At 39.9% G+C, this 24,268-nt stretch overlaps 1 protein-coding gene across 39 annotated transcripts in view; it reads left to right on the top strand.

Annotated features, from left to right (window-relative positions):
- LOC105230483 (basement membrane-specific heparan sulfate proteoglycan core protein) overlaps positions 1 to 24,268 on the top strand; it is a 150,821-nt gene that overhangs the window by 39,947 nt on the left and 86,606 nt on the right. For 33 of the 39 annotated variants that reach the window (XM_049456059.1, XM_049456058.1, XM_049456057.1 and 30 more), the window contains exons 3-8: positions 12,337 to 12,904; positions 12,971 to 13,139; positions 13,201 to 13,364; positions 13,782 to 14,849; positions 16,668 to 17,030; positions 17,689 to 17,811. In XM_049456059.1, coding sequence (XP_049312016.1) covers positions 12,337 to 12,904; positions 12,971 to 13,139; positions 13,201 to 13,364; positions 13,782 to 14,849; positions 16,668 to 17,030; positions 17,689 to 17,811 — 2,455 coding nt within the window. Of the gene's footprint in view, positions 1 to 12,336; positions 12,905 to 12,970; positions 13,140 to 13,200; positions 13,365 to 13,781; positions 14,850 to 16,667; positions 17,031 to 17,688; positions 17,812 to 21,417; positions 21,649 to 24,268 lie in introns of those variants that run through there. The other 6 variants (XM_049456060.1, XM_049456081.1, XM_049456067.1 and 3 more) reach the window with 6 other exon arrangements.

The raw sequence follows: 24,268 nt of genomic DNA, 5'->3' as shown, positions 1-24,268 counted from the left end.
TCCATACAGCTTCTGTAGCTGGTGTAAGGTAAGATTTGCCAGCTTATAGCGTAGACGCCGATAGTTCAAAGATCTCTTCTGCCAATGACTTTTAATCAGAGGTAACGCCACTAGAGTTTGGCTCATGATGAAAAATCCAGCATAAAGTCCAAGCGTGATTCTTGCAGAATCCAAAAAATTACAATCAGTATTCTGCATCTGTACCATTATTGAAGGAAATATGAGAAATATCTACATCTTTTATTGAAATTTCTCTCCAATTAACCCCTACATCTCATTTTTCTCGCTCTTACGGTCCATATTTGAAATACCTCAGCGCTAATCAGATGCCTGAAATCTCCACTGCCAACGCTTCCGCATGCCGTCCAACCTAAATGCCGCAACCCTAATTTCAGCCAGAGGCCAAAGTAAAGCTTCACTTCTCCTAAGCTCTGTTGTTGGCCACATACAAGTATAAGCTGCAGCATGCGGTCGTTCTGCCTTCAATTGAGGCAAATGAGATCTCCAGCTGATCTTGGAATTTTAAATCAGGGCAAATTGCACACGAATGCATAGAGAAATACACACACATGGATATCATGATTTAGTTAAGTATGTAAATACCACATACACATACACACACATACTCGTAAGCCGCTTACTTGCGATTTTTCACATACTTCGGCTATCCTCCCGTGTCTAATACATATGTACAGTTATTTATATACATTTCCTTAATTTCTTTATTTTGCGCGACATAACAAGCTCCAGCCGCCTGACATATAAAACACCGTAAAATGCTGTAATGAAGCCGTGTACTGCGGTCCATTTGGCAATCGGATAAGTTGCATGTGCATATGTCGCGGACAGACATGGACGGCTCGTTAAGTGCGCGAATCAATGGCGGTGCCACAAACCAGCACGCATTCAGGCATTCTCAGCCACAGAGCGGCGTCTTATTTATGCTGCTTCACGTGTTTGTGTGTGTGAGTGTGTTCTTGTGATTCACTTGCATATTTGCTGTTGTTGTTCTTGCTTGTTTTACGCTGTTTCTTCATAATCACGATAATTTACGAACTTGCTTCGATGCAACTTGGCACAGAAACAGTGTTAGGCGGATAAATCGCCGACTTTCTGAAGGGAAAAGAACGTGTTTTTTTAGCGGGACAGTTTGTGTCTTCATTGGATTGCTATGAACACAGTATATTTTTTTCTAGAATTGGCATTATTTCTTCAATGCTTTCTTAATTATATTTTTCATACCGGTTCTGATATTTGTGACTGCATTTTGTTCAAGCTGAACAGGAAAAATGAGAGGAGGGCTTGGGTTAGGAGACTATGATAAGCGCCAGAACTGCACGGTTTATCCGGAAAGTAGTAGGACTAATTTTTTTCCGCCGCGACTTGTACTTCGGAGCGTGCGCGCCGACTGAATACGGTAAAGGGCGTTCCTAACTAACGAGCGGCTGGTCACTTGTCTCCGAGCACCTGGAGAGTCAGGACAAACATTTTCGTACGACGTGTTTCTGTGAGTGGTGCAAGCTGAAAATGCAGCGCTCGTTAGAACAGAGGTACGCGATTAAATTCTGTGTGAAACTCGGTAAATCTGCGACAGAGACGTTGGATATTATCAAGCAGGCTTACTCACACGTTGCTTTAGCAAGAAGTGGTATGTTTCGGTGGCATCAGGCTTCTTTGGAGGGCTGGGAATGGGTTGGTGATGAAAACTGTGCTGGGACACCCGCTACTTCGACAAACACCGACAATGTGACTCGTGTGCGTCGACTAAATTTATCAAAAAGAGTCAACTAGGTCCGACAAGACATCTCAGCCGATTGTAAGTTGCACCACGACAACGCCCCGACTCACACCACCTTTCTTGTGAAAAGTTATCTAGCCAAGGCCGGCATCCCAACGCTTCCGCAGCCGTTCTACAGCCCAGATGTGGTTCCCCCGGCCTTTTTTGTTTCCTTGCCCGAAAAGGCCAATGAAAGACAAGCATTTTGAGACGGGAAAGAAGGGAACCAAGCAGTATGCACCTCGGCTGTGAAGGCTATTCTGGAAAATGCCTTCCGTGACGCCATACATTTATCTTGTATATGTGAAATTGTTGTGGTGCGTGACCTCTGCCAACTGCAGTCATCTATTTTAAGCGATCTTTAATATTTTTTGTGGAACAAAAACAATTTATCTAATTAAATAATCGCCCACACAGCTAAGCGCATAATTGTCGCTAAGCCAGCCTGTTGTGTATGCAGCCCGCTGGTGAACGCTTTATTGCCACCGATGAGCTAAAAGCTCAATTTCCGGTGCCTGCTGGGCATTCGACCAGAAGAATGCATTTATTTAATTTTCACTTGAGGCGTCTTTAAGCGCATTAAGATTGCAGCGGTGCGGCCGTCGGGCTGCTGAGGCTTCGCTCTTCGTAAATGTTTGCGAACAGCAGCAGGTGTGAAACCGCACCGGTTTTCAACCGTAATAAACAAAAGTGTCAGAGACAAGCCGCGGTTTCTTGCGAAAAAGCGCACTGACTACTCAAAAAAGGCAAAGAAGCAAATGTAAATATTGTAAATAAATAATGAAATGTCTTCGTTGCATTCTTGCCGTTTCTACGCCCACATACATACGCCTGTGTGCTTCTTTCATTGCGAATTCCTATTTCCAAAAACAAATCGATTTTTTGTGCTTTATTGTTACCGCCGGTCTGTCAGGTATTTGTGTTTTGCTGTTGTTGTTGTTAATTAAACATTAAACATCTTCAATTACGAGCAATGGCATAACACACACATATACACAAACACATTCCAACTCCGATGTGTCATTTCCTTGCGTCCGTTATATTCAAAAATACCGTATCTTTTGTTTTTCCTCTGCGTATCTCTTCTTTCTGCACTATGTGATCCACTAACCCAAATCCGCCACATCTGGTTGCAAGCTGACATGTTGAAAATATTCTTTGATTTCGTTCGTTCAAAGCACTTTTAGACACAATGATACAATATTCTCTATTTACAACAACAAAAACATATTTTAAACTAAATTTTTTCTCTCTTTTTCTCGTTGCAGGTAATTATGACTAACTGTGCTTATGATGTTTTCCACTTCGATTGAGTATGCGGCATATGCGGCAAGTAGAAGACTGAATTGAAGGTCTTTCTTTCTAAGTAAAATTATTTATCGAAACAAATGTCCTCTCGGGTTGATATCTGTGAAAAACCAAAAACTCACCGAATAAAACAGGGTTAGATCGCCGAAATAATAGCCCTTGACCGGTCGATTCCGGCTGTCGTGGGAATTTTTCGTATTTTTTACTGATCAGACTGCGTGTCAAGCTGCCTGTTTAAGCTTCGACTAGAGTGGCGGCGCAGTACGCAAAGTGGGTGCAATTTGCACGGCCGTAGAGGCTAGTATTGCGGTAGTGCGGTGTATCTTATGTGTCTTAAGACCTGAGCAGGTCTTAAAATGGCTTCATCCATTGCGGCAGTGAATATAAAGAATCGTCGTTGGCAACTTACAAGGCAATCGGTTGGCCGTTAATGACCTACGTCGCACCGATATAGTACCCTGGGTGTAGTGTAACGCAAACGAAGAAGCTTCAGACTTGTCAGAACAGTGCACTGCGGATAACCATAGGATGCCTTTTGATGTCTCTGGTCGAATACATATGCATCCGGCTAAGGAACATACCAAACTCTTCTTGCATGGAATGACTCCCCGCATGACACTAACCACCTCTTTGCAAGCCTAACAAAAACCACTTTTCTAACACCCTTCTCCTACGGTCCAACCCCGTCGAAACAGCTCCTTTCCAGGGCGAGAAGCACAAGATTTCTTTGAAAATTCTAAAGGCCGCTCATTGAGCTTTTCTCTCCAGTTTACATGATCCCTGCTAGAGAACCGTTGATATTCGTTAGTACATTTGGCTTCAGAGTGGGAGATTCCTAGAGTAGATGAACGAACTTATTTCAATAGCAATATCCGTAACTTTTTCACAATCATTTGAACTCTTAAAAAATGTTTCATATACTGGTTCCTAAGCCTCTTAAAGAACAAAGCTTCGAAAAATATCATATGTAGACACATACAGACAGACATGCAGTTGTATCATGAGAATTCAAGAACACAGAATTTGCCCTTAAAATTCCCCAATTGGCGGCGGATATGCGATTATTGCACCGCCATCAAATAAATCGGCAACGCAAGTATTTTTGAGCGATTCCCAACTAAGAAGTGGCACGTCAGTTGTATGTCATAAAAGCCACATAAACACACACACACTCCAAATGCCACATGCATACAACAACAAAGGACACGCAAACCGTTTATAGTCACATTTAAACTATAAAAAGAGATTTCACAGGCACTTTTACGAAATTCACAACGCGATTGTGGCTGACAGACGCTTCGCTCGTCGCACCACTAAGCCAGCTTGCAAATCGCTTTATTTGTTATTGTTAGCGGGTGCATGCAACATTTTGTGTTGTAAAGCGGATGAAGCGCAAATAAGAGAAAGACAATAAAAGCGCTGTTGACAACTGTCACATAACCGCAACTTCTTAGCCTTGCACCTCAACGCTCCACCTTAGCTGCTGCTGCTGCTGCCTAAGGGTGCGAGTGTGTGTGTGTGTGTGCGACCTTCGACATTTTCGACTTAACGACTTTTTAAGTTGCAAGCGTGCGAAACAAGCATAAATGTCAATGTTTACTGATCGCTTGACAGTCACACACGCACACAAACACACACACAAACAAAAACTACTTCGGCGGTTTTTTGACAAAACGCTGAAAGAAAACGAAAAAGTGGATAAATGTGAAAAATATGCACAACAAGCGGCCGGCGTAGAGTGTGTGTGAAGCGCACAGAGCATAACAACTCGTTGCAAAACTACAAAAATTGTGTAAACTACACTGCCCCCTCCGCCACCTCCTGCCGCTTTCACTCCACACATTAAGTAGTCAAGCGCCCGAAAGAGCGCAGCGAAAAAAATGGCATCAACACGACTGTTGATCCTCAATTTTTGATGTCTTTGCGAAGTAGTATCCTTTGGCAGGACGCGCGCGTGACAGGCGTCGGCAGCGCGCGGCTAAAATCTCAGTTGTTCAACTTTGGCCAACAGTTGCTTGGGCATGCAGCGCACGTTTCGGCAATTTCTCATAAAACAAAAGGCCATTATTAGCGCCTGCCAACGTCAGTGGGTTATGTCGGGGGTGCACAAGCGGCAGGGAAAAGGCAGAAGGAGCGCGACGAAATATTGCAGAAAAATTAAGAAAGGAAGCACCCTTTACAAACTGCTTGCCATAGGCTCACATATATGCCTTTGTATGTGTGAGTATGCGGCCAGTGGCTGCTTGCATTGTCACGCTGGCAACACTTTACGGTTGTGTGTGAAAAAAATTCAGCACAAAAGTTAGTGCGCGTGTGTGTGCTTGTATGTGGCTGCTGGTGTTACTCGTAAACGACCACAAATCCCCACTTAATGGCCGAGAAATGAAGTAATGCTGAGTGGAGTTCATGCTGCGCGACGCGTTAGCACCAACGCCGTCACAGCCACGAGCAACTCGAGTTTATTCACACTCTCAGGCATTTGCTGCTCGTACTGCTCTAGTCTTAGAAGACATTGTCTTAAATATGGCAGACGCATACTCGAGCGCCGCCAGCAATGCCAACGACCCTTGAGCCGCTTCCGCGTTGCACGCTTTAAAGTTGAGACACACTAAGGGCTCCCAAAGGCTACACAAAGGATTCAGAAAAGCATGTGATGCGACTGCGAATTTTTTAATGCGGCGATTTCATATCAAACCCAACTTGGTACCTTGACTTGCTTTAACGCCAAGTGGTATCTACGCGGTGGTAACCTCTTTATTAGTTAGCAGACGTCAAGTGAAAGCTTAAGCATTATTCCTCCTTATGTAAATATTTTCACAAAGCAATATGTCTTCCCAACGCCTCGCCGTCGACTAATTGGCGTCTAAATCAGTATTTTTAGCGACGCAAGCTGTCACTTCTATTAAATTTCTGCAAATATTTGCCTAAATGACCCTCATTTATTTATATTAATGCGATGCTATGACTACAGTTCGTTTAACTATGCATGTGTGGCATGCAACGTACACTTAATTTATTATAATTAATTGCTTCAAATTAAACCAGTAACGCTGGGCCGTGACCGCACTACTAATTAGGTATACTATATACTGTAGAATAGCAGAGAATGCTCTGAGAAGCGCGACGAAAGCTAAAAAATATTCTTGAAAAGCAATGTCCTCAGACCTAGTTACTTTTTGTCACAAGTTCGAAAGAAACCTGGTCGTTGCTTTTCGTGGAGTTTGTTTTCTATGAGCTTCCAAAAATGAGTTAATGACCCTAGATACGTAGAACTCGTACATCTTTTTTTTCTTGGTTTTCGTGTTGACTGACAGTCTGAGTATGTTCCGGTTAAAAATATCAGCCAGTTGTAGGAAAAGTTGGACTAAAGAACAGAGTATACGCTAAAGATAAGAGTTTGAGCACTTCTCGGAATATTAACATATAACACATAATGGGCAGTCATTCACTGTCAGTGCTTCAAATTTCTTAATCGCAGCGTGTTGTTTATGTATACCCTGAACAGGGTACTACTTGTATGTATATGTTCAGTGTGCAACGAAGTTTATAACACTCAAAAAGAAGCGTCTGAACCCCTAAAAAGTGTATAAATAAATGATCGACCTGAGGAGCGGAGTCGATTTAGCCGTGTCCGTCTGTCTGTCCACCCGAACTAGTCCCCCGGTTGTTTAGATATCGATTTGAAATTTTGCAGACGTTCTTTTATCCCTAAGGAGCTGCTCATTTGTCAGAATCGCCGATAGTGGACCACTCTAGCATATAGCTGTCATACAAACTGAACGATCGAAACCAGTCCTTGTAAGGAAAACTTTTTCCGTTGACGCGGCATCTTAACGAAATTTGGTGCAGCTAATTATCCACAGTGTTGCTACAATTTCTGAAGAATTCTTTTTGATCGGACCGCTATAGCATATAGCTGTCATACAAACTGAAAGATCGGAATAAAGTCCTTGTATGGGAAAACTTTTTATTTTACAAGATATCTTCACAAAACTTGGCATGAGTTATTACCCAAGAGAACGGCGCAATCTTCGAAAATAGTGTTGAAATCCGACCCCTATAGCATATAGCTGTCAAATAAACTATCCGATCAAAATCAAGGTAAATCTCTGTTGATAGCCTTTTACGCTATAAAATATGCACCTGTGAGCGGTATTATAGCTACGTTGCAGCCAAAGTTAACATTTTTCTTCTTTTGTTTTCTTTTTACATACATACATATGTATATGCTTTGTTTGTTTATTTATTTTCGCCAAGATTACATTTTTGTGTGACACATGCCTCGTTAATTTTAGGCTATTTCGCTCGATCTTCATGCAATAATTTGCAGAGCAAACAATTTTTGCGAAACCCTCAAACCAAATTCTGCTTTTAATATTCTGTCTACGCGAAAAATTCGCTTATATTCACAGGCGTGTGTGTGTGCATAAACATTTTGTGGACCACAATGAAATGACATAAACTAGAAATGTCAACAAGGCGTCTAAATTTTGTTCGCAGAAAGCATGCATGCATGCGAAAAATTAAACAAAAATTAATAAAGAATAAACTTCTACAAATCCTAATGGCAATAAACTAAAGAAAATTGTTTTCAAAATGCTGCAAGCAAGTCATAATTTATTCAATTTCGATTAGCAAATTAACAAAGTATGTTTTGAAAATAAAAAATAAGAACCAAAGAACTGCTCAACTCTTTTCAAGCAGCCTTGCACTTCGTTTCACTATGCGCTTGGCCTTAGTTAAACTTTTTTTAGCGAAGTATATGTATTCCCTTTAAGCTGCCAACAGTTTTCTCTGCAAATTTAAAATTTGATACTTTTCGTTATGCACCTTTCCATAAAACTACCTTCAAGCTTCGTTCGTATTCACTCCATATGATGTCAGTTGCTTGTGCTGCGCTGCCGTCTTCATGTGAAGTGCAAACAAGGACCTCATCCGCTTGTTATTTTTGTATTTTTGGGTACTTTTCTTGTCTACAAATATCCATTTCATGCAGCCAACGTCAATAATTGCTGCAGAAATCGATTTTAGCGCACTTGCCGCCAATTCATAACACACGCACAACTTCCTGCATTGTGCCACAATCCTCAGTGACTGGTTGCGAAAGTTCTATGCCACAATTCATATTAATTTTCACCTTCAGACGCTTCAACAAGGCTAACGCAGACCTCACTCCTCGACTTTTTTTCCATGTTTTTCCTGCTCGTTACTTGCTACGTACGAAGGTGCATTTATATGTTCGCCCCATTCCCGTCTTCTCACGATGAGTAAGCCAACAACAGCAGAAAGATAATTAAGTAAAAGCGTACTCATTGAGATTTATGAGAATCTAATTTGCGAACGCCATAGCGAGCGTGCGCGTGTGCGTGGTTCTCGTCTGTTGGGTGTAGGGTTTGTTTCCCAAATTTATCACTACTCCTTTTGGTCAATAACTGCAGCGGCTACCAACACATAGAAACACGTAGAAACTTGAAAAAAGCGGAGTAGTTACTTTGGAAAATCATCTGTTGTTGGCCAAAAAAATATGTGCGCCACCCAAATTCATAGATAAGCGCGGCCTCATACTTGTTAAGGTTAAAGAATGTGTAAAAAATTTTAGAAGAATAGAAAAAAATCAATTGAAAATAGCAAATTAATAGGGAAATTCGATTAACTTGACTGCACTGCTTGAACAATGAGTTGAATGTACGGAAGGTTAAAAGGCTAAAGGAAAGGAGATCTGATATTGCGATTAAGTAGTCTTTAAAAAGTAAGGGTCACTTAAATGAAAAAAATAAAAAAAACTGTTAACATCGCTTGCACCGAAGCTGTAATAGGCTCACAAATTGAAAAGTTTGGCAAGAACTTGTTGCCGATGTTTCAGTTTATATGGCAACTACATGCTTTAAGGATCCGATCTGGATAATGTATTCGGAGATTGGAACTTTACCTCAAACAATAATCCGTGCCAAATTGCGTGAAGATAACCCGTCAAATGAAAAAGTTTTCCATACAAGGACTTTATTCCTAGCAATCAGTTTATATGGCAGTTATATGCTTTACTAGTCCGATTTCAGCCGTTCCGACAAATTAGCAGCTTCTCGGTGAAAAAAGAACGCCTGCAAAATTTCATATCGATACCTCAAAAACTGAGGGTCTGACTCTTCGATAACACTTTTAACGAACCATACTTGGTTGAACTTAGCTTTCCACTCACACGAATACTTGTGAAAAATCAACTTACTTTCAGTGATATCGAAACCTTGATATTTATATATTCTGAGTTCTCCATTTCCCGGGTAATAGAAAAGTTTTATATTTTCAGTATAAAAGACATCCTCAATTTTTTTGAGTTTTTTAGCCGCAAGTCAATTTTTCCCAACGGAAAATTCTCTTGCCAAAACAAGAAAACTTATTATTCCAACCAAAACTGGAAGTAACTGCGATTAAAATTCATATGAGTCAAAGCAGTTATTTGCAGCTATTAACGAAAGCTGCCAGATTTTATTTATTCTTTAACAAAGTGTAGCTTTTTTCTCCGAAAAGCCATAACTCAAGTTGCGTATACGCCACCGCAGCCCCATGCACCTTCGCCTGTTTGGCTTTTTGCGTATTTGCGCAACGCCAACTAATTGATGTCACTTAATTTAAACATAAGAAGAAACAAACACACATTCCAGATGCATTGCATTCACCCATTTCCGTTAGCCAGCGTTGCATGCCACTCCAATGACTCGCCGCTGCGGTAAAAGCTATAAATATGCGCTTATGACTAGCTGCTTGGTGCAGTCACCATTGCAAAAGGCGAACGATATATGGCAATAAATGCAAATTCTATTTTATTTTATATTTTTATTATTTATGTATAACTACTTGCATATACATATGTATGTATGTATGACCAGCAGTAGCCGGCTTTTTATTGATTATTTAATTTTACTGTGAATTTCTACGTCTGACGACTAGGCGCAGTTTCACGTGCGCAATCCATTGATTATGTCATTATATTACACATACGCTATTAGTAACAAAAACAACAACAACAACACATGCTGACTGTACCCCCTTCATAGAAACAATCGAATTCTCGGTGATGATGAAGCTTTTTGTGCGCTGACGTGCGCCCTAGCGGGAATGTGTAGGTGCTTATCTATGCATGTGTGAGTGTATGTGTGCGGTGATGACTGTATTGTACAGTTAATAGTTTACTAGCACATTCGATTAGAAACAAATGAATTATGTAAGTACTTAGCAGCTGAGTTGAGGAAATCACTGACTAAGCAGCGCAGATGGAAAATGAATGAAAAGCTTGGAAGTGAAGATAGAAATTCCAGCAAAATGCATGCAATAAACTAGAAATAGAATCCACTTGCACACGTGGTTGTATATATGTATGTAGGTATGTTCCTTCAGTGGCACACTTAGGGGCTTATCAAACAAGCCGACTGCATTTGACCCAATTCACGTGAATGCAGCGCGTCGTCAGCAAGCTGATAGCCTTTGCTTCTAGATAAGCGCATTGCCAGCGTTTCCACTAAAATATAATTGAAAACACCGTTATATTTTTCTACAACAAAAACCACACTGCAATGCATTTTAACTGACATTTGTAATGTGGTTTGATTTTACGTAAAAAATTTCAATGCAAAGAAATTTTCCAACAAAAAATAATACAGCATGAACAATATTTTTGAACTTCAGCCCCAAAAGTAATTATAAAATGCTTACTTGTCCTCGGTAAAGAAAATTAATTTGTTTGCTTCCACCACACCAGGTGGCTAGCGGGTGGCCGTGTGGCGGGTGCAAGGTGTAAAGTAAGCACATATGTGACAGTGTTGTTGTTGCCTTACAATCGCTAACATCAATGCGGCCTTAGCTGCTTGTTATCAAAACAAAAATAGAATGAAGTGTAACGTACACACACATACACAGCAGAGATAAACACCTACACACACACACAAATTACATACTGAAATTGATAACTGACATGGTTCATTGACTCATTGAGGCAGACTAGCTGACAAGTTTAGAAGGCTTACGTAACAATAAGTGGACAACTTAAAGAAAAATATATGAAATATAAAAAAAATAGCAGAAAAAAAGTAATTTTAAATGAATATTAAAAATTTATTACAAAACAAGAAAACACCGAAACTTTCTCATGATTTTAGTATTTATACGCGGTCTCTTTCTTCAAATCCGCTGTTTCTAGCTTTCCATAAGAAATGTAAGTAAATTAGTTTATTGCTTACACTTTAGGGTTGTCAAATTGTTGTTGGCGTCGGATGACATCGCAAATATAAACTCACAAGCATGCATAACTCTGTGTAGTCACCTAACGGTATAAAAGTAATTATCTCTTCGCTATCAGTTGATTGGCGAGCCTACCTCACAACATACGGCGCGTCTTGCGCGTTTCAGCGGCTAACTATGTGTGTGTAATTAGGTTGGATAGGGATTACTAGCATTATCTTTGAAGTACGAAGTACTTAACCGCCACTTGTAGTAAGTTGATGCACTGAATTTAAGAATTTGTGCCATAAAAAAGCGTGTATGCTTTTTTTTTCAATTTAAAAGTGTTCCAGAACTCGAAGATACGACAATCAACGAAACACCTTTTTAAATTTTTAAACGAATTTTACTAGAATAACTCAAAGTAGCTGCATATCGTTCTTATTCAATGCCTTCTGGCTCAATCCAAATAAAAAGAGAACAGAAGATCTCTCAAATAAAGCGCCTGACTCCCTATAGAATTTATCAAAAGATAGAACAGCCGGTTAAACTAGAAAAATGGTCTGACTCCTTAGTACTTATCAGCACTGTACAAAGTACCAGACCCTTTGACAGTTATAGCTAAAAATATAGAATTCGAAAGAAACTCTAAGCTCTAAAATGCACAGAGTCAAAGTCTCATACTCGTATATCCACCTCATCTGCATTTTCACCATAGAAAGCTAGTGAAGACGCAAACCTACTCCACTGTATGAAGTGCGGTATATAGTACGTACACAGTTGGCGCTAATAAACTTTTCCACCACACTGAGCTTTTGGCTTTGTCTTCACAGAACTTTCAAACGCAAGTGGTATAAAATTATATCTGCAGCAACAAAGCGACTAAACATTCTCTGTTATTAGTCTACAGTCTTCAAATGCTCACCATGGATTTTATGCGAATTTTAGAAAAAGATACTGTTAATAACTTGCTGTAATTTTAAAAAGATATGCTATAGAATCGTAATGCACCAACAACACTTCTCTTTCTCTTCTTCTAGCAACTGAGCAATGCCGAACTCAACATCGACGACACCTTCGATATTGATCAATTTGAGGAAGCACCGGCCGCTAATCCAAAATTGCTACTGGTGCGTAACGAACGCGACCTCGACAATGAATCACTGCTAGAGGACGAACTGCAACCGATTGCGGCCGAAGAAGATACCGATGCCGACGCCGACAGTGGCAGCTGGCTCGCAAAGGGCGTGAAACGTGTGCGTCGCGAACTGAGTCGGCTATTCGGCAAAGCGGAAGACAAATCCGCTGCCCACCGCCACCGGGTCAACGGAGGCACAAAAAATACACACGTCAAGCACCCGAAGCACCACAAGGCGCACGGTGGCGATGACAAGAAGCATCATAGCAAACACCAGCTCCACGGCAAACATCGTGCACATCGGTTGTTGCAGCAACAACGGCCGGATGGCAACGGACACGATAATTTGGAGCATCAAGGAAAGCAAATAAATAAACTAGCGAAGAAACACTCGAAACGGCAAAGCGATTATGATGTTGATGGTTCTGGTGATGGTGACGAAGACTTTGTAGTTCCAGATACGGAGCTATGTAAGTACATGTGATGGTTTCTGTTCAAGCAATCACTTTTAACCTGCTTATGTATGTTGCTTCCAGGGCACACGTATTTTATCATTAACGAACCGTGGACCGATGATTTTTCCTACGAATTGAGTGAAAAATTTTTGGAATTACACCGCCAGCTGGAGATCGCTTTCCGCGATCTTTTCCATGCCACGTTCAGCGATGAAGATTTTGAAATAAATCCAACATTGAAGTCCATAAGGTGAGCGAACTAACGAACTCAAAGCCACTGTAACTCTGACTATTTTGTTTTTATGGCCCAGTCCGAACAATGATAAATTCAAAGTTTACGCCCTGGTTGAGCTGCAACTACCGAGAGGTAACACCGATTTCAAAAATGTCTTCGAAACTCAAATTGCCCGTTACCATCGTCTGGGTGGCTTAGGCGTCGAGGCTGACGAACGCTTTTATTTCAAGCGCGAGACCGGTAAGTTCATACTAACGTTTAATGGATAAAACTTGCCCCTCTATTAGTATTGGTTAAATAATTTCTATGAAATTTGTAAAATCTAGTCCTTAATATTGTCCTTTAGTAGCGTATAACACTCAAAACTCTTTTCCGAAATTCCTAATATAACCGTAAACTTCTTTAAACACTGGGGTCCTTTAATACCTATTAAGAAATCTTTCTGAAGAGTAGATAAAAACAGTTTGGCTATTTATTTTCTTGGGAACTGAAAGACACTCGGGAATAAAATTTTAGGGAAAATTCTATTCACCTCATAATGGTTCTGGGGGTAAGAGATAACAGCATTTTTGGAAAAAGCCATCTTCAAATATACATTTCTTCTTCTCACGATCATCGAATTTAATCACTTAATTCGACTTGAACTTTTATCATTAGAAGATCTTGAAGATGCCGTTTATAATCCAGCAAAAGAGTATGATGGTGAAGGCGGTGACGAAGTGCCTACTGGTTATGAATGCGATCCAGAAGTCGGATTTAGGTGTGCAGATGGTTCGTCCATTGCTTGTGAAAGTCTCTGTAATAATCAGTCAGATTGCTCCGATGGTGACGATGAGGAAGAGGCGTTTTGTGAAGAACGCCAGCGCATTCAAATGGAGGAAAGAAGACGCCAGCAAGCTGAACAAGATGAAGAACGTCAACGAGCGAAGGCAGAAGAAGAAGAAGAAGAAGCACGTCGTCAAGCCGAAGACGAACAACGTCGCGCTGATGAAGATCGCCTGAGAGCTGAAGAAGAAGAAGCACGTCGTCAAGCTGAGGACGAGCAACGTCGTGCTGAAGAGGAACGCTTGAGAGCTGAAGAAGAAGTAGCACGTCGTCAAGCTGAGGACGAGCAACGTCGCGCCGAAGAAGAACGCATGAGGGCTGAAGAAGAAGAAGCACGTCGTCAAGCTGAAGAAGAAGACAAAGCAAATGAGTTGGCTGAAAAAGAAGAAGAAGAACGACGACAACAGGAGGGGCAACATAATCAACTGGAAGAGGACGCCGACAAAATCCCGTATGATAGATATGAGCCATATCCGGACCAAGAAAATGACCTCTTTACACCATATCCAACTGAGGAGGACAACGATGTGGAATATGATGAAGAGACCCGTCGTCGTAATGAAGAAGAACGTGCACGCATTGAACAGGAAGAAGAGGAGCGTCGCCTTGCTGAAGAGAAGCGTCAGCAAGAAGAAGATGAGCATCGTCAAGCTGAAGAAAAGCGTCAACAAGAAGAAAATGAACATCGTCGCTTACAATATGAAGAATTTGAACGTCGCCGTGCCGAGGAAGAACGCCAACGTGCTGCACAGGAAGAAGAAGAGTATCGACGGGCTGAAGAAGAACGCAGACTGGCTGATGAAGCAGAGGCACGTCGTCGTGCAGAACAAGCAGAAGCTGAGCGTCGCCGGTACGAATATGAAGAAGAGCAGCGGAATCGAGAAGACGCAGCAGGACGAGGTAGCGTCTTAACGCTGACAGAAGTCCGCATAATACTTTATTTACTATAAATACAAATTTTTAGATTTAACCCTCTATAACGTATGGTAGACCACAGGCAACAAACCGTTTCACCTTTCTAAATTCTACTCGTAGTAATTTTTTTCGTCTTGTCAAGCAATGTAGAATGTAGTCTACACTCCATTCCTCTAATCAAGCATAAGCAAAACAAACTAAGTGCCGTTACTTTTTTCCAATGAAGCTTTTTCTTCAGTGAAAGTCGGGCACTGGCCTCAATGTGCGGAAAAAAAATCCGATGCAAAATCCCGAAATGTGCCGCGTTCACTCACACGGTGTGTGAAAAGTGCGGGTTAGCTTTATGCTATACCAAAAACAATAATTGTTTCAAGAACTTTCATTTGTCCTGAAGGATTTCCATTTTACTCATAATTTTGCCCACTTTCTTTATCACTGTTACTCATTGTTTCCTGTAAGCTGTACACTCCCTTTTTTTGTGTTATATGTGTTATAAATAAAAAGTAAAAAAAAAATAATAATTTCTGTATATTTTTCCCATAAAACTAACCGATTCCACTAAAAATAGTTAATTTGGAGGTTTTGAGTTATAGAGGGTTAAGTGCTTTATAGCTGGACACGGTCTATAAAAGCGATCGCTTAGCACCGAAAGTCTCTAACTGACTGCAATGTGGCTGTACAAAATGCTTTATTAACACTGCTCACACCAACTAACCTTAGACGCTTATTCGTATCTAAATACTGACCAAACTAATCCTTAACTAATGGTTAACTAATAAGTAAAGGCAAAAATATTTGCGTGGCTTACTAAGCAAATTATAAAAATGCGCTTTCGGGTATTTAGTCGTATTTAGCTTCGGTTGTGTTTCATACTTTGTCTCTCTCTTTCCCTCCCGCTTGGCGCTACTGGCTGAAATGCAAAGATTGCAATAGTAGTCCAAGCCTAGTCCAAGTTTCAGAGATAACTAACCTACAACCCTTTAAACTAAAATATCTATAATATTTAACGGGAAATAATCATAATTTCTCTGATTTTAGCTTGATTATTTTAACATTGGGATTACAAATTATTGCTTTGTTGTTTATTTGTTGTATTTCTTTCGTTATACGTATATTTTCTTCTAACATTTGTGTACATTAACCATATTGTGTTACATTCTCAATTCTTTCGTACTTTCATTACATAATTTTCTTCTAAAGAAGCTGGTTTTAAGTGAACAAATTCATTAACTTGCTTTTCATAAGCTATTTCAAAATAAAAAAAAACAAGATTAGTGCTTTCTCAATTCCAACAGCCTGGTTTACTGGAAATCGCATTCTCATTTTTCACATGCCACACCCTGTGCTCTTTCATACTTCATATTTATCGCTTTTTGTTCTCTCACCACGCAAACGCATTGATCATTCTCCATTTTCTCTTGCTCATTCCTCATACAGCCATACGCGTATACATTCAGTCTCATGATCCGTACTCATGCAAGAACGTCTACATCACCTCGTAATCCTTGTGTCTTTTATAATAAAGCCATCTCTGTGTGTTCGTGTTTGTATTTTACCCTCTACATACGTTTTCCACGGTCCTAACACTTACTGCCGCTCCACCCCTATGTGTTGGGTCAATTTACTTATGTACCTGTGATGTGTTCCCCGTTTCTGTACTTATATGTGTGTCCTCTCTTTCACTGTGCTCGCACGCTCTTTGTACGCTTCGCGCCATTTACAGGGTGTACCGACGCAAGTCGGTTAATTGAAAGCTTTCAAATGTTTTATTACCATATTACTATTTCGATTTGATAAATGCAGACCCCTACGAAGAACCCGAACAACCCAAAGGACCCGAAACGCCCACTGAAGCGCCCGAAGTGTCCGAAACCGACGAGCCGGCATATAATCCCAACTTCGACGAGGGTTCCGGCGATGATTATGGCATTTCAACCGACCGTTCGACAGTCTTCACGGCTGCCGGTTGTCGCGGTGATGCCACATACACGTGCTACAAGTCTGGTTCCCGCATCTGCGACGAACAACGCTGTGACGATCACGAAGACTGTCCCGACGGTGAGGACGAAGAAGATTGTGGTTTTATTTCCGGCGGACTGGATGACAAAGAGGGCGACGTTGATGGTAATCTGCCTGGAGGTGAAGATGATGGAGGCTATGAACATGGTATAGTGTTTTGTGTGACGTCACATCAGCGCATTCAAACAGACCCTAAACTAAATGTGTTCCAAAAACCCACCTTAATATATCCCGCAATATATATATACATACAGTTGTATCTATAAGTACAAGCCCACTCCTTCCTAACCTAAAACCCTAAAAAAACTTTATGTGTTCCCAATCCCATACACAAACCATTTATATGAATTACGTTAGCTCATCTGTGTTTGTCCCTAGCAACTGCAGCAAGCGCCTCTAGGGTTGCCAAGTGAATATTGATCACAATGGTAAATTTGAAAACATAAGAAGTACCATTTTCAAAATTAACTGTTTTGAAATGTTTGCAAAAACATTTTTTTCCTAAGCGACCAATGTATTGTTGTATATTTATATATCGCGAAAGTTTAGACATTTGCAGAAATTACTACTAACCATTGAAAATTTTTATTATTTTTGAATCAATTATCTATTAATTTTTTACTGTAAATATTTGCAAGTATTTTAGTTAATTTTTTTCTCACCAAAATTGTTTACTCAGTTGTATATTTCCATCTCAGTTGAATTGAACAAGTCGTGCTCGTTTAACATCATGAATGAACCTATTAACCATGCCTCTAAATGGCGAAATTCGTATTCTAATCGTTACTTTACCGAATGCTTGCAGTGTGCTCCGACGCCGAGTTCAAATGTGACGGTCGCTGTTTACCGCTGGAGTATTTCTGCAACGGCAGAGTGGAGTGCCTTGACGGCACCGACGAGCGAGACTGCCCTGATACTAAACCAGAAGGTAAGTGGCGACACATTTCGATCAAAGGCTTGTGTTTTAAGTAATTTTTATATTTAAGTAATCCTTTTAATGCGTTAAATTATCTGGGAATTGGTAGAATACGCGGTTATTTGATTATTTTTTTAGTCCGAACTTAACCAAACATCTTGAAGCGGTTGTTTTATATTAACAGCCTAATAGGGTCTAGAGCTTAGAAAAGCTAAAAAATTGTACGCTTTTTGAGAAAAGGAAGAGGAGGGGTGTGTTTGAATTTTTAAGGTTTAAAAATGGTTTAACTCAGTTTCCACTAAATCTACAAGTCTTACAGAAAGAAGTTGTATGACAAGGTTGTAGACGATAAAAAGATCTAAAACTGTTGTGTACACATGTTTTTCACATAACCTCAAATTTATTTAAAAAATTCAAATATTGAAGTTTTTGGGTGTTTTATTTTTATCTTGTACAAAAATGTTTCACTTTCATGGAAGAAATCTTAAATTAGGTAAATAGGTTGATTACTCATGAGGGCGAAGTAGGAAATTTCGACTTAAAAAAAATAAACAAAAAAAAAAAATCAATCAAAAGTTAAAATTTTTTTTAAGTTTTAAAATTTTTGAGATTTTACCCGCTCACTTTATGTAAGTGATTTATGGTACTTGCAATTTCGATACACAAAAAATTTTCTCAAAATTCGTTTGACATTTGAGGACTTTGCACTTGCCCAAAATATTTCTAACGAATTGAAAACGAGCTTCTGTTCGTGCCAAAATATGTCCAATCTGTGCCAAAGCACACATGCTTTTTGTATAATAATCAATAAATTACACAATTCGTTAAACAAACCGTTATATTATTATAGTCCGATACACTCCGAAAACCTATTTTTGAAATTTCCAAACACAAACCGAGTGCAGCAAGCAAAACAAGCAAATTTCCATGAAAATTAATTGCTGAAAAAGTGCAAATAAATCGTTGCAGTGGAAAAAGTGTAACACCAAATCATAAATAAGTGTGCACGCACACAGTTGCAAGCACAACAATGGCAACAACTGGTAAAATATTTACACTACTGTAAAAAGTGGCAACGAATGTGCAGCGTTTTGTGACGCTAAAAACAATTTGTTGCAGTTTAAAATTACGCACTTCACACCGAGCTTCCAGCGGCACTAGCTGCCCGGCTTTTTGTCGCAATCACATCCTGTGGGCAGGATTAAGCGCTGGCCGTGGTATTTGTGCATCATGTGTGTGGGCGTGCTGTCAGCAGTGTATGGTATTGAGCGTTGTTGTTCGCCACTTGGCTGCTATATTGAGTGCTCTTGTTTGCTGACACTCACTTTCATTTGTTGCGGGCAAACGTTGCTGGCTTTGTGGGTGGATTTGTAAACTTTTCTCCAGATTTATCTAGCAGCGACAGCGAGAATGTCAAAAAAGTTGCTGAAAGTACTAAGCAAAAGCGTGAGTTTATTAAAAGTTGTCTTTTTTCAATTACTGGATGTGTGACAGTACTTAGATACTGCATACAGCATGCCACAGCTTCGAAGCACATTGTTTTATGCTTAAAATAGACATTCCATGGCAAGCTTGAAACTTAACTAACGTACGCTAAAGTGACGTCACCGAAAAAGCTGATATTGCTGGCAGCATCGACGTCTTCATTACGTGCCTTTATAGTTAACTGTTTCAGAGGCTCAGAATTCGGAGCTCGGACTGCTTTCATTTCATTTAGTGTTTATTCACGGGAAACGAAAGACTAGTCTCCTCAGTACCGACTCTTTTTAAAACCTGGTTAGGTAGGTGTTCACAAGAAAGGCGGGGTCTTGCCGTGGTGCAACTTCCAATCGGCTGCGATGTCTTGCCATACTCGATTGACCCGTCGTTTGAGTCTCTTGAAGACTTCCACATAAAACTTGGCGTCGACGGTTTGTCCTGGAGGAACAAATTCATGGGGGACGATGCGTTTGATGTCAAAATAGACAATGAGCATTATTTTCACTGGCCTGGAGTAAGCCTCTTTGATCATATCAAACGTCTCTGTCGCAGATTTACCGAGTTTCACACAGAAATTAATCGCGTACCTCTGCTTTAACGACCGCTTTCCATTAGCTCCTTAACAATTAGTGGGTGTGCGCTTACGAGTATTCCCGTACCGCTTGACGTTACCCCAACTACTCTGCATCTGGATTAAGACGGTTGGTGTGGGGCTTTCATTAATATTTACGCTCATATCTTTACCTTCAACGAAAACCATTTAGTTTTATGTCATTTTTTTGCGACTTTTTCGATTTTGTTAGCGCTTTTCAACAATTTTGCTAACAGCGCTGCTTTACAACTTTATTGCACTAAAGCATTTTGTTTTGATTAAATTTTCGTTGTAGCACAATTTTAGACAACAAATTTTCACTTTCGCTAGACACGAAATCATCTTGCCACCTTTTTGCGAGCAAAAGCCAAACACTCCCAGCGGACAAATTGACACACACAAAACGCAAAAACGCCCACACACACACATATACACATTCGTTACGCGTTGAGGGTGTGTGTGTATTTGCAAAAAGCACACATTTGCGCGGTGAATGTAAATGTGCAACATATGTAATAAATTTTGTGGCAAGTGCACAAATCCGAAATGGATATATTTGCGAAATTCCAGCTCTCGCTTTTTTAACGCGAAGTGAAATTATCTGCACGAAATGCTATGAAGTGGCAAAAAGTACTTGCCACTTGCAACAATAAATGCAAATTTATTACTGCATTATGGCGAATTCTAATTGATTTTGCGTGCTTTCGTTGTTTGCATTAGTTGTTGCCTTTTTCTGTGGCATTAAAGTGGGAAATTAAAAAAGCACACAATTTCTTCGTTTTCCAACACTGGGCGCTCATTTGGCGCTATGCTTGCACTTAATGCATTTCATGCTCGGAATCCGCGCGATTTACGCGCAATAAATTTGTGTGTTATTACAAGCTGCCACCGCAGAGTTGTACAGCAGCAACATTTTCCATGTTGCAAGTATTTTCTTTTTGCAACAAATATATTTTTTCAGTTACATATACGCATAGGTTTTGCCAACGTTCACGCGTTCATGCAACAGTTGTTTTGCGCGCACAAATTGCTCGCCATATGCACCGCTGTACACCTGTGTGGCATGCAGCACGTGCTGGCGACTTTGCGCCAAATGGCGTTTGTTTTGTTTACACCGCGCCACATGGGGCGTCGCAGTCAGCGCGCAGTTGGCGCTCGGCCTTCAGCCGGCAACACTGCAAGCACTTCCGCCGTGGCAGGCGCGCCAACTTAACAGCGCTGTTGTCGTGGCTGTTAAGTCGCTGTAAAGGTCAGCGCTGCAGGCGCCGCAGCTAGCAACCAACAGCGCGCACGCGACTGCCAAACATTAGCAAACATTTGTACAGCGCTGGCCTCGGCTGTCAACACTAGTGCGCTTCGGCTCAACACGAGTGCTTGGGCCGCTGCCGGCGCGCTCTAGTGTGACGCGTCGTTACGCGTGTCATTGCCGCATGTGGTGCCGTGTGTGCCACGATTTTGTTCGGCTTGCTGCGCGGTGGGCGCTGGCACCGCCGTCGTTGCACAGCGTTGGCTTTTCCGGCTCAACACGAACGCCTCGTAGCGAAGTGGAAATTTCAAATGCTTCAGTCCAACTGCAGACGTGAGCTCGTGCGAAAGCTTTGTGCGCTGAAAACACTTGGTGTCGGCTATTCTGACTACTTTGACTATAAAGGCAAAGGAAACTCTATAGAGTGGTTGACGCGGGTGTTTCAAAAAATCAACCAGAAATATTAACGAACTAGAAAAAATAAAAAAAGTTTAAAAGCGCAGATAACGGAAATAACCGACGGTGTGCAACGGTAGTGTTCGCTTATATTTAATTTTTAAAGCATTTGAAAGGATGCGGACCTAAAAACAAATTCATGTGGCAGATAATGCAAAAACAATTCAAAACGTTTTTCAGTGGCACTCAGTAAATGACAGGCGAATTGCTGCTGGACCGCAGCAAAGGACTTGGAAGCGAGTGAAACGTCTTTTGTGATTGCCCAAGAGAACATTAAAAGCACTTTTACTCAATCAAATTGCTTGCAACGCCATGAGAAATAATAAATGAAACCGTTGCATTGTCCTTAAATGCGAGAAAATGCGAATTTGAATTTAACGTCTCTTGCTGCCGTGACAGCGTTGTTGCACTCAAGTGTTGCAAGTGGACATGTGCAACGCTTGCAAGAGTTTGTGTGCTTCATCGTGCATATATACAGGCGAAAGAGTGTGTGTGGCAGGAGCGACAGTTTAAAAATAAAATACAATTTTAACAATTTATGCGTGGGGGCGTGGCAGTGTGTGGGCGGGTAGTTGACTTAAATGCCGGTAATTTGTAAATCGACCTCAATTTTAAGTCCTTTTGCTAATTTGTGTGCTGTGAACAATATTAATTTCAATGTCCTCTGCGATTTGGACTATCTGTGGCACCATTTAGACTTTACGGCTGAATTTTCAACACTATTTATTTCTAAAAATGTATGTGTGAATATTTGCTTGTTTGAGGTTTATAAAAATAATTTTTAAGGCTTTGAGCTAGCTGTTTCAAAGAAAGCTACTCTAGAGTCTTGAATTTCAAGCAATTTTGATAGTGTTGCAAAGAAGGCGATATTTTCGTTTTGAGAAAGTTTCGTTAGTTCCAGTCGTAAAGCTTTGGATGTTTAGCTTACCTGCATATATCTCCGAAAATATGGTAATTTGAATTTTGAAAAGTCCTCTGGTAAACAAATTTTTGAATAGTTAAGCTTTAACAATATAAAAAGTCCAAAAAATTACTTTTTGGTTTTTAATTCTAGACGAGAATACTCCTTAAAGACCTGTTCTATCTTAAAAAAAAAATATTTTTTCAACGAAGAAGCTTTTCTTCAAATTGAATAAAATTCAATTTTGGATTTTCTCTGGCAAATTTTTTAGCTTTCAATTTTTATTGCGCAAACTATGCTTCAATATTTTTTTTATTAAAAGCCTTTTTCAAATTTATTAAAATTCAATTTCAGATTTTTCCTTGTAAATTTTTTTTCGCTTTCATTTTTTATTGTGCAAACTATGCTTCAATATTTTTTAATGAAGTTAAAAGCTTTTTTTTTATTATTAAAATTAAATTTTAGATTTTCTATTGGACATTTTTTTCGCTTTCAATTTTTATTGTGCAAACTATGCTTCAATATTTTTTTAATGAAGTTAAAAGCTTTTTTTCAAATTTATTAAAATTCAATTTTGGATTTTCTCTTGCAAAATTTTTTTTCGCTTTCCAATTTTATTGTGCAATAATTTTTTTATAAAGTTAAAAGCTTTTTTTTCAAATTTATTAAAACTCAATTTTTTATTTTCAAGTAAAGTTAGTTACAGAAAAGTTGCAGAATTCTCGCATTATTTAAGCGTATTTTCTTTCTTAGATAAAGCATAAAATTTTGTGTAAATTTCACTGTCCTTTGATTGGCGTAGGAATTCTGGCCATTAATTTTAGTACCTGGAATTTCTATAAACTTAACACGCTTCGCTCATAAATACTCTTCTACATCTTCAGAAACGCAATCATTTGTCTCACTTAATGATATATTTTCCTTCACTGTCTCCAACTAAACGCTACAAATTCAGCTATTAATCCATCCATTATTGAGGAATTGAAAAGCAAACACATTTGCCACATTTTAAGAAACATTTTCGAGCAATTCCAATTGTCACACCAACACACGCACACAAGTATATTCTCGCAGCGAAATTGTTGGAAATGAACTCAGCTACCATCGGTCCATCAACGGCGCGATCACTTCACAGTTTAGCGCTTTGACGCTAAAATCATAAAGTGGCAACTTCAACTGTGTGCGCTAATAGTGCAGCCGTAAAAAGGGTGCCACAAAACCGAATTTATTGCGCCACAATTGAACGCTGAACACCAATCGAACACCTAATCAAAATCGAATGCGCAAATGACAGAGATGCGCTGAAGAGTTTGTGGCGTCCGAATTCACACTTGCTCGTAAAGCACACCGTGTTGCAAGCACTTTTATTTCATGCAAAGAAAAAGAAAATGATTTCCATTTTTACTTGTATGGTATGTGTGTATGTGTGTGCGAGCAAGAATTATGTTTATTTGCGTTGCATAAATAAGGCACTGCAGCTGTGACGCCCTCCCCCATTTCATATACATATGTGGCACATGTAGCGCGCTGACGTTGTTTTATTTTCGGTATTCCATAATTTGTTTTCAAAATTTCTCCACACCGCGACTTTTTGGCTGGGACTTTTATATAGTTTTGTTGTATTTTTTATATAAACTTTATTTCCGTTTGCCCCTCTCAATATGAACCAGGTACTTATATCAGAAGTCCAAACGTACAAAATGTGGCTGCCATGCGTTGCACTGAGTTTGTATGCACCAAATATTTTGGAAAATTTATGAAGTGCAACCATTACTTGATTTATTGCCAAGAAAAT

The sequence above is a fragment of the Bactrocera dorsalis genome, chromosome 4 (genome assembly GCF_023373825.1).
Source record: "Bactrocera dorsalis isolate Fly_Bdor chromosome 4, ASM2337382v1, whole genome shotgun sequence".
In the NCBI taxonomy this organism is placed as follows: Eukaryota; Metazoa; Arthropoda; class Insecta; order Diptera; family Tephritidae; genus Bactrocera; species Bactrocera dorsalis.
The sequence above is the reverse complement of the archived record's forward strand: the minus strand, read 5'-3'. Positions and strand labels throughout refer to the sequence as shown.